Raw genomic sequence first — 10,342 nt, 5'->3', positions numbered from 1 at the left:
TGGTCGCATTTTTTTTATTTGACGGGCTACACATATCAACCATCCTAGCATGTGTTCAGTAGTTAAATATAGTCACTTTTATGTGGAGGAGGTTATAGAGATTCGAATGTGTGACATGGGGAGCAAATCCAGTCGTCCTTACCATCTCAACTAACCCTTAATGGTAATTGGTCACATAAGGACATTAAAGTAAATGTTAAATTGGTTCAATTGTGGTTTAATTCTATTTAATTTGTTTGGATGGACTTACATTTGTTTTTAAAAAAAAAATCTTTTTGCCTAAATTATCTTTAATTATTTTTTCAAAGAAAAAAAAAATTGATGCTTGCATCATCACCAAATCAGACACAATTAATGGCCCTATTTCTACAATTGTAATATAAAGTTGGAACTCATTTTTCACTGTATGAAGTTGAGAGAAGCACATCTAATGTTTGGTATGAAGGACCATCAAAAGATGGTCCAAAATTAAAGTTCCAAGCCAAATATTTAGGTATTAACAACGTATGAGAGAGGTATTCATGTTCAACACCTGATATTATTATCTGGAGAAAATTAAAATGTAAAATTACAGAATTATCCGAATGGCACAACCCACCCAATTTCGGAGAATCGGCACCTTTATATAAACGTGAAAAATTGAAAATTGGAGAAACGTGGCAAAACGACTGTTTCAGTTTTTTGTTTTGTTTCTTTAGAGACTAGAGAGTTTGAAAGAGTCGAAGCTAGCACATGAATGAAACTCAAAGCGTAGCGTATCGTGAATATCGTAACGTTTCAGAAACTCACAACATATCGTGTACGTTCCGTATCTTGTTTTTTGATCTCTTTCTTAGTGTTACTTCGTATCGGTAACTTTTCGGTTTTACTGTTATTCGGGTTTTGTTTTTTGTTAAAAATATTTGTACCGGTACGGTACAGTCGTTTCAACTCTTGTTTGGTCTAAAAATGCTTGCGGTTAAGTTTCAGAGAGAGCTTCCTCCTGCAACAAGTTCTCAAAATCGGAAAAATATTTTTTGTTTTTTTTTTTTTTTTGTTTTTTAGTTTTTTTTCGCATTCGAGAAGCCGTGATTTAGTCCAACTCTCAAACTGTAAAATCCGACTTTTTCTTTTGTGAAATTTGAGAAACTGAGAGAGTTTTTTTATTTGGATCCAAACAGAAGTAGAAGAAAGATTTTAGCTGGAAATTTAGGGTTTTGATATCTTCTGATGGAAGACCGTTGGGAATGGAGTAGATTCAGACTTCGAATAGCTTTGTTGCTGGTTTTATGTTTGTTGAATCAGAATTTGAAGTGTTGTTGGTCTCTCAATGCTGAAGGTAAGAGTTTTGGAGCAAATCTTTGTTGAAATTTGCAATTTAGAAGTTTTTTGTTTTAGAAAGAACGGTATACTAAACGGATTTATTATTTGCAGGGTTGGCACTGTTGAAATTTCGTGAAGGAGTTGTGGAGGATCCGTACGGTGCTCTCTCGAATTGGAACCGTTATAATGGAGACGAAGATCCGTGTTCGTGGTTTGGGATCGAGTGCTCAGATGGAAAAGTCGTAATTTTGTGAGTAAATTTTGCCATAGATTTCAATATTGTAGCTGAAAGTAATGGTTTTTTACTTCCCTAAGACTTAAAATCTTGATTTATAGTGCCCATGAATCGTTTGTTATTATATTCAAATGCAATTTGATTTCAATCTTTAAATTTAACTTTCTGTTCTTGTGATTGTAATGTTTCAATCTTGGGAAATTTGTTTGAGGAATTTTTAAGGTTGTTGTCTTTGAAGATCTTCTATTTAGATGGGATTCCGTTTTTTGTAAGCTAGAGGGCTAACCTAAGACCATTAAGCATCACTTTTTTAATAAAAATCTATTTTAATCTTTCAAAATATAAATATGTTTCAATTGGAAACATCGGTATCAGCTTTTCGTGACTCTGGGTTCTTGTTTTAATTCTAAGTAGAAACTGTTAAAAATACAAAATGCAATTTGTTTGCCAAAAGTAAACATAAGAGAGATGGATTGAGGAATGTATGTTATTAGGTCTGTTCTTTCTATACATATCTCTAGTTAAAGATATCCCAAAGAAGGAACTAGATTGTAGGATAGGTTTTTCCTCAATAAAGAACTAGCTTGTAAGATGGGGTTTTCCTCAATAAGTATTACGTGGTAAAGTTGCTAAGTGAGCTTGGAGAGCTGACCATCTCGAATCGGTCATACTTCTTCCTCAATACGGAACTAGATTGTAGGATGGGGTTTTCCTCAGTAAGTATACATAGACTTCTCTCACCAAACTTCAAGAAACAAAACTGCCATCTTCGATGAAAATTGGAGAAGCCATTTTGCTAAATAAAACAGTTAATGGGGTATGACAGAATGCACTGCCTTGAAGACTAATTCATTACCATCAAAGACTTCTCCCCAAAAATTCTTCTTCTGCACATTAAATAATGTAGTCATATACACAGAAATAAGTATAATAGAGAAAATATAATTAATATCATTGCAAACAATCTGAAATATCAAGAATTGGTTTATGAATAATAAGTGACAATTTGCACTGAACACCGTGCAATAACTATTTCAAGAAATGCGATATGAGGTTCCAGCTTGAGTTCACTCCAGTACGACTCTACTAGAAATGCTATCAACGCCTGTTCAGAAGTGACACAAATGTAACATTATCATAAGCATGCTTAACAATCTCACTAATCGAAAGGCCCATGTGATGTTGAGGGGTCGAGAGTGTAACACTTCCACTTCACATGCTAAGATGACAAGGCAAAATGTTAGATAACCCCTTTTATCGAATCTCCCCATGCGTGACACATCCTAGGTATGTGGACCACTGACTAAGCACCACAACATGGGCCTAGTGGATTGCCTTCACATCACATATGTATGCCATATTTAAACTCGATATGGAGTTTGAGAGGCTAAGGTTTGGATGTTGGGGAGAAGATCTATACAAAGAGGCCATCTTTCCAAGGGAAGATGCCTCTCACATAACAAAAAGTGCCTCTCAGAGTTTGTTCATTATACCAGTCCATGTGGGAATGGAATTTGTTATAACAGTACGAGGGCCTTGTGGACCTTTCTCATCTCACCAAATCTATATAGCAGGACATGGGTACCTGTTATGGCATAGTTTGTAAACTGGGGGAGTTGTACGGCCATCCATTTGGTTTAGGCAGCAACCTGAGTCACCTCGCTTACTTGGTATCCTAACTCATCAAGTCCTTTTCCGCCCACAACAATTATTATGTTAGCTTACCCACACAAGATGTTGTCCTAATTTTTCTTCTTTGTTGATATATCTTGATTGGTTTTGCTGAAGTCAGATATTCTACTTGCAGAAACTTGAAAGATCTTTGTCTTAGAGGAACACTAGCTTCTGGACTTGGGAACCTCATACACATAAAGTCCATGTAAGTATATATGATCCCACTTAGTCTCAAGATATTTATGCATCCCTAGTGTCCACTTCTTGTGTTAAGTAGATTATTTCAAAAAACCTGCGCATCGTGGACATCCAGATGTTTAGTCATAGGGTCTTCTATGGATATATATTCTCAAAAAGGCCATTTTAGTACCAATGAAGACAACAACTAAGAAAATGAGAGAGGCAGGTTCATTTATTTTCTTCTCTTATTGCCTACATTTTATTTAAACCATTGTGCTTCTATGCAGTGTTTTACGCAATAACTCTTTTTCCGGACTCATCCCTAAAGAGGTTGGAGAACTAAAGGAGTTGGAGATTTTGGACTTGGGATACAACAATTTCAGCGGACCACTTCCATTCAATCTTGGAAATAGCCTTTCCTTGGCAATCCTGTGAGTCAATGCCATAAACTGTAAAATTTCCATTATTCTCCCTTTTTTTCTGTACTCTATTAACTCCATCTTCTGTTTATATTGCAGTCTTCTCGACAACAACAATTTCCTAAGTATATCTGCTGAGCTTCAAGAGCTTAATATGCTTTCTGAACTTCAGGTAGATGAGAACCAGATATTCAACACCGCACAAGGAGCAGACAGCATAAGATCCCTTGCATGGTAATATTAATATGAATGCTTTCTCCTATGACTATATAAGAACAGTTCCATACAGACTTAGTGGAGCATGTGGCACGCAGTTTGGATTTCATCTTTTAATTGGGGTCGTCTAGAGGTCTTCTGCACCAGAACAACTAAAAGAAAAATGGGAAAAAAAAATGATCAGATTAGCAAAGGCAAAGATGTCAGTCAGAGAAAACAAGGGAAGCAGTCCAAGAGAAGTCTGCATTTCCGATGCTTACGCCATCCAGATGGAGGAGATCTCTTGTAGGCCTTAAAATGGGTTGGGTTCAGGCTGGATCTGAGTATATCCATATACATATCCAAATCTTTTATTCGGATCCGTATACATCTCGGATCTTCTTAGCTAAAACCATATCTGAACCATTTTGCTTTCACTAAATCCGGATCCAATCCGACCATATTACTTGATTTGGGTCAGTTGGGTCGGATAATTTAGACCGGTCAGCTTATTTTTTGCTATATTTCTTTTCTAATTGCTATTCTATTATATTTTACTATTGTAGTTCTTTTATTACATAAGATTTCATTAAATGAGTACAAGAAAGATATTTTGAAAAATATAAAAATATAATTTTCAAAGCAATATATCATTTGGGTCTAGGCGAATATAGGGATGGATCCATATCCAGCCCGGATCCAGCTGGGATCAAGGAAAATCAACCCATATTCGACCCATTTTTTTTTCAGGTCTACTCCAAGGGTCCAAACTCATGAAATTCGGATTCGGATCACTCGGAATTCAGATAAAATCCAACCCATTTTATGCCTTAATCTCTTGGCTGTGGCCCATGGAATGTTGCTCTTAACACATTTTTGTATGTTATTATTTATACCACACAAGGAGTTAGGACAGACCTCAAGGCTTTTGCAAGTTTTCCTTTTTACCTGGGTTCATTCGAATGATTAACAAAGATCTTAGTCACATATTATTCCCCAAGTTGGCTTTCTAACATGGATCATATCTCCTCTAGGAACAATGCCCAAGATGGAGATGTAGCATTCCGGAGGCTGGTGCAGGTGGCTGATGCTCCTCGTCCCCCAAAAGACCAAACTAATAAAAATCAGGTGAAACAACCATCTCAGTCAGAATCATCACCGTCACATTTGCCAGCATCTTCCCCATCACCTTCTGATTCACTGTCTCCGTTACCTTCATTTATCTCATCACCGTCACTGTCACCATCATCGTCTCCATCACCATCTCCTTCATCTTTCCTATCGACATCTCCAAGTAGAATCTTTCAGACACCTGAACTTTCACCTGCACCAACCCCAGACCTGCCTTCCCCCGCTCCATTAGATCCTCCTCTTGTTGTCGCTGTACCATCTCCTTCCTATTCTGCCCCACTTCCTTCAATCTCAGAAAGTCCTCCACCATCAGAACAAACAAGTGGAAACCCAAAACATAGAGTACAATGGCCAATTTTATCTGGAGCTGTAGGGGCAGGTTCGTTTCTTCTCATTTCAGTCTTCGGGGTTCTCTTCTGTAGAAGAAACAAGGCAGTCACTGTCAAACCTTGGACCACTGGGTTAAGTGGGCAGCTGCAGAAAGCATTCGTAACAGGTTATTCTTCTTTCTCATTAAATCAAAGCATTCTTCATGTTTATATAGTGAGGATATCGAAGGTACTATTAGTTGAATGCATTCCAATAGCATAAGCGAATACTCAGTGCACATGTAGATGGGTAGGTCAACCTTCCAATTTCCCTCTCTAGAGTAAGGAAACATATTTCAAGAGGCTCACAAGGTCTATAAATTGGATGGTTGGGATAATCTTGAGTGGGTCAATTTTTTACTTAACAAGACCTCCTTGTAGGCCCATGGAATGAAAGATCCTAACCCTACTGAATGTGTGCTACTGCAAGGGTGGGGATAGCAACTATTCCTTCAATGGCTCCCATCATGCGCCTGTAGCAATTTTTTTGCTTCTAGTTTTTATTTTTCCAATCTATGAAGGTTATTTTTTCTGCTTATATATTGATGGTTAGGAGACTGCATTTCAGGTGTACCAAAGCTCAAGCGATCAGAGCTTGAAACAGCTTGTGAAGATTTCAGTAATATAATTGGTTCTTCATTAGATGGCACAGTGTACAAAGGAACACTATCAAGTGGAGTTGAAATAGCAGTAACATCAACTGCAGTGTCATCTTCCAAGGATTGGTCAAAACTGTCAGAAGCACAATTTAGGAAGAAGGTACTCCACAAATAGGGCTTAAAATGGGTCTGATTCGGCTTGGATCTGAGCATAGCCATATCTAGATCCGAATTTATTCGGACCCGGATCTGTATCCAAATCCGCTTAGGATCTGACTAGATAAACCATATCTGGACCATTTTTATTTCACTTAATCCGGATCCGACCCAACCAAATTGCTTTATTTGGGTTAAATAATTCTGGATAGTTGAACATTTTTTCTTCTATACTCGTTTATTAATTGCTATACTATTATTCTATTTGACCGTTATAATCATTTTATTTATAAGAACATGTTATATTAAAGTAGTAGAAAAGGATATTTTGAAAAAACCTAAAATATAATTTTCAAAGCAATATATGATTAGGATCTGAGCAGATATATCGATGGATCTGAATCTGACCAGTTCCGTCTCGGATCATGGGACATCAACCATATCTGACCCATATTTTTATTCGGATCTTGTCCAAGGACCCAAACCTGCTAAATCCATTTTATGCCTTATCCACAAACAGATTTTTGTGAAGCTTTATAGTCACCATTCTATGAGTCCCTAACACTTCCCTTTGCTATGGTCTCAGATAGGCACATTATCAAAAGTTAACCACAAGAATTTTGTGAACCTTCTTGGGTATTGCGAGGAAGATGTACCTTTCACGAGGATGATGGTTTTGGAGTATGCTCCTAATGGAACACTCTTTGAGCATCTACACAGTGAGTATCCCACTGAGCCACCAATTTCTATTGCAAACACCATAAATTTACTGTATCATCTCATTCATTTGGTTGGTTATTTTTATCAGTTGATTGCCAAATCCAGCCTTTATGTTCTGAGAAAAAATCTTCAGTATTTTTTAGAATATAGAAATTTTACTGCATGTGTGATGCAAGAACAATGGGCACAGGATTTCACCATTCTAAGGAGCCCAGTACAAAATCATTTTAAGTTGAACTAATTCAAAAGAGCACTAGTTATAATTTCTGCTTCATTTCTTGCTTTCTGACCTCAGAACTAATTAATATAGATAGTGAACAGACCTACACTAAAGTGTATACATTTAATTTAGTACATTTTTTAGATTTAAATAGCAAGTCTAGAGTCTCAATATTGCAATATAAATTTTCACATTTTCACGTCCAATACCAAATTGATTCTTGGTCAATCCTATTCAATCCATCCAAGTTGAGGTAAACCTTTCTTCTTTAAAATCCAAGAAAAATATAAGAAAACCCAGATTGCATGTATGACTGGGGGATAGGGAAGGATCTGTATTATCGTGGATGATAAAGAATATAGATTCATGTTAACCGTTTATGATTTTAATCCTAGGATTGTGTCACTCTTTTGTGGACCTACCCTAAGGCAAATTGTCCCTAGTGATAATTGGGTTGACCTGTCATAACCCTTGATGATTGTATCATAAGGGGTAAAGTCTTCTTCACTTATTCAAAGTGAATCACAAACCAAACAATTAGATCATTTGTATGAATTCCTTGAGATAAAAATCATAAGGATTTTTAGGTGAATCTTATTATTCATAATTTGAATAAAAATATTGGTCGCATTTTCTAGTGAAAATGTGTATATGTTAATATATATTCCTAAACTTTAAAAAATAAGAAAAAAGACAATTAAGTGTTTTAACTGGTTACCTTGCACAACCAATATTGTTGACAGAAATGCATGCTTTTTTTCTTTCCCTGATAACATAGGGTATCCCACATCCCTTTTGAAAATAAGTTGGGACTGTTGACTAAAGATGGGCACTAGTTTAAGTTGACAAAGTGATGGGGAATTATTTTGATTTTTCTTGTGAGAAAAATCTATATTTTGTGTAACTGTGAGTTTAAAACAATCTCTTTAGTGCTTATAGCATGGTAAATTGTTGAATAATGCTGAAGTGACCACAAGCTGGAACCTCATATCGCACTTCATGACGTGAAAGTGGATAGGAACCATAGATGCCTTTTCACTTGTATATCGATGAAAAGCATCTATGGTTCCTATCTACTTTCACATCATGCAGTGCAGTAGGAGGTTCCAGCTTGAGGTCACTCCAGCACGACTCTAAATTGTTTTGTCATCATTTGTATGTGTTTATAGTGTCATTAAATGATAATATGGAATAGTTAGACACATCAAACCTCAACGAGTCATCTCCAAAACTTGGCTGGTTGATTATACTCAATGGGTATAATAAGGTAACTCAGTATACAAGCTTGAAAAGAGTAGATTATCTGAGTCAACTCGGAAGCGAATAGATTCAGAGTCAACTGAGAAACTCGGCTACTTTATGCATGTGATATGTAATGCTCTTTTGGGAAACACCAAATAATATGGTCACAAATTGCTACTATTAAAATACGTTTATATTAATTATTTTATTATTTATTTATCTAAATTGTCCAAGTAAGCTCATGAGTCATCGAGTTCACTTGACACAATGGAAATCCAATTGAATTGGAACCAAAATTATAATTTTACAATCCTATTTGATTCCAACAACATAGATACAGATTTTGTCTGTGTCCTATTATCGCTTTTTGTATCTATTGACCAACATGTCACCTGTTAAAAAAATTTCTAGTGATCTTAAATTCTAACCATGTTCAACAAAATTGTGGTTGGTCCTGCAGTAAAAGAAGCAGAACACTTGGACTGGACTGTACGGTTACGTATCGCGATGGGAATGGCATATTGCCTTGAACACATGCATCAACTGACCCCTCCTGTTATCCATAAAAACTTACAGTCCTCAACTATCTTTCTAACGGAAGATTATGCAGCGAAGATCTCATATCATGATTTCTGGAATGAGGTCTCCACTGTCAAGATGGGATTGTCCGGTAGTACTTTAGGTATGTCATCATCAGGTCCAGAGAGCAATGTTTACAGTTTTGGGGTAATATTGCTGGAGATGATAACTGGTAAGCTCCCATACTTTGTGGACAACGGCCCACTTGTAGACTGGGCATCACAGTATCTAAAAGGGGAGAAACCTGTTAAAGACATGTTGGATCCAACCCTTAAATCTTTCCAAGAGAAAGAGCTCGAGAAACTATGTGAGGTGATAAGTTCATGCATCCATGCCAACCCAAAGCAGAGACCAACAATGAGAAAGGTTACAGCTCAACTGAGAGAGATTACTGCAATGGCACCGGATGGAGCAACGCCGAAATTATCTCCTCTTTGGTGGGCAGAGCTGGAGATTCTTTCTACTGAAGCAACCTAAGAGGTGAGGCTGAGTTGTGTAATAAAAATGTTCTTTTTCTTCTCTCTTGTTTGGATAAAATGGTTGTTGTGGGTTGGTAGACACTGCTTGTATCTGGTGTTTTGAGTGATGGAGTGGATTTGTATATAGTGAGATAGGGAGGTTTGGTGTATTTTGTTTGTTGTACTTTGCTGTGTAGGAGTTGGATGTGAAGATACAAAATACCAATGTACTTCTGAAACAAATAAAAAGGTTCCATTTTCGTTCCTCACCTGTTTGTAAAAGTAGAATGTAAAAGAATTCGACAATTCTCAAATAGAAAAACTAAAAGAGGTTGAAAGTCACATAACCAAAAAGCACCACTGTTATTGTCTTAATTATTGCAAAATCTTATAATTAACCGTTATGATTTTCTAGCGTATAAAGCATGGTTTTAGAACTTGTAAAAGGCTTGCAAGATGCACATATATCATCCATATCGGACGATCACAGCCACCTGTCTTTTACTTAGTGATCAATTGATAAGTGATCCCACTGTAGAAGTTGTCATTATAAATTATAATTATAGTAGCGATAAACTGACTCAAAAAAAGCCACTTGAAATTTACTCGCTAACATGGCATGTGCACAGAACCATAGATCTTTGTCTTTGGGAGACACATACATCACATCAGCAAGTGAAATTCGAGTGGCTTTTTTCAAGTCAGATTTTCATTAGTCTTGTGATTAAACATCCATAAACATGTGCCATTTACTATGTTTCCTTCCCAACGATTGAAAAGAACGACATAAAACAGATGATTTCATGATTATGATATCCTGGCAGGGACGCATCAACAATTGGCCCCAAACCCCTTGACATGAGT

General features: G+C 36.6%; 1 protein-coding gene across 1 annotated transcript; it reads left to right on the top strand.

Annotated features, from left to right (window-relative positions):
* Window positions 1-640: 640 nt before the first annotated feature.
* On the top strand, window positions 641-9,743 carry LOC147386368 (inactive receptor-like serine/threonine-protein kinase At2g40270). The gene is made up of 10 exons (XM_086422613.1): window positions 641-799; window positions 1,161-1,318; window positions 1,414-1,552; window positions 3,345-3,416; window positions 3,679-3,822; window positions 3,910-4,044; window positions 5,040-5,632; window positions 6,073-6,263; window positions 6,846-6,978; window positions 8,902-9,743. Exons 2-10 carry the CDS (start codon window positions 1,210-1,212, stop codon window positions 9,495-9,497), a joined length of 2,112 nt encoding a protein of 703 aa, XP_086278739.1. The 5' UTR covers window positions 641-799; window positions 1,161-1,209; the 3' UTR covers window positions 9,498-9,743.
* Window positions 9,744-10,342: the final 599 nt, after the last annotated feature.

The sequence above is a fragment of the Akebia trifoliata genome, chromosome 14 (assembly GCF_017979445.1).
Source record: "Akebia trifoliata isolate Shusen 1 chromosome 14, ASM1797944v1, whole genome shotgun sequence".
In the NCBI taxonomy this organism is placed as follows: Eukaryota; Viridiplantae; Streptophyta; class Magnoliopsida; order Ranunculales; family Lardizabalaceae; genus Akebia; species Akebia trifoliata.
The sequence above is the reverse complement of the archived record's forward strand: the minus strand, read 5'-3'. Positions and strand labels throughout refer to the sequence as shown.

Bases quoted from the DNA above. Each gene is read 5' to 3' on its own strand.
- LOC147386368 (XM_086422613.1), top strand. From the start codon at position 1,210: ATGGAAGACCGTTGGGAATGGAGTAGATTCAGACTTCGAATAGCTTTG. The intron at 4,045-5,039 runs GTAATATTAATA...TATCTCCTCTAG, and splicing joins AGCATAAGATCCCTTGCATG to GAACAATGCCCAAGATGGAG. The intron at 6,979-8,901 runs GTGAGTATCCCA...TTGGTCCTGCAG, and splicing joins ACTCTTTGAGCATCTACACA to TAAAAGAAGCAGAACACTTG.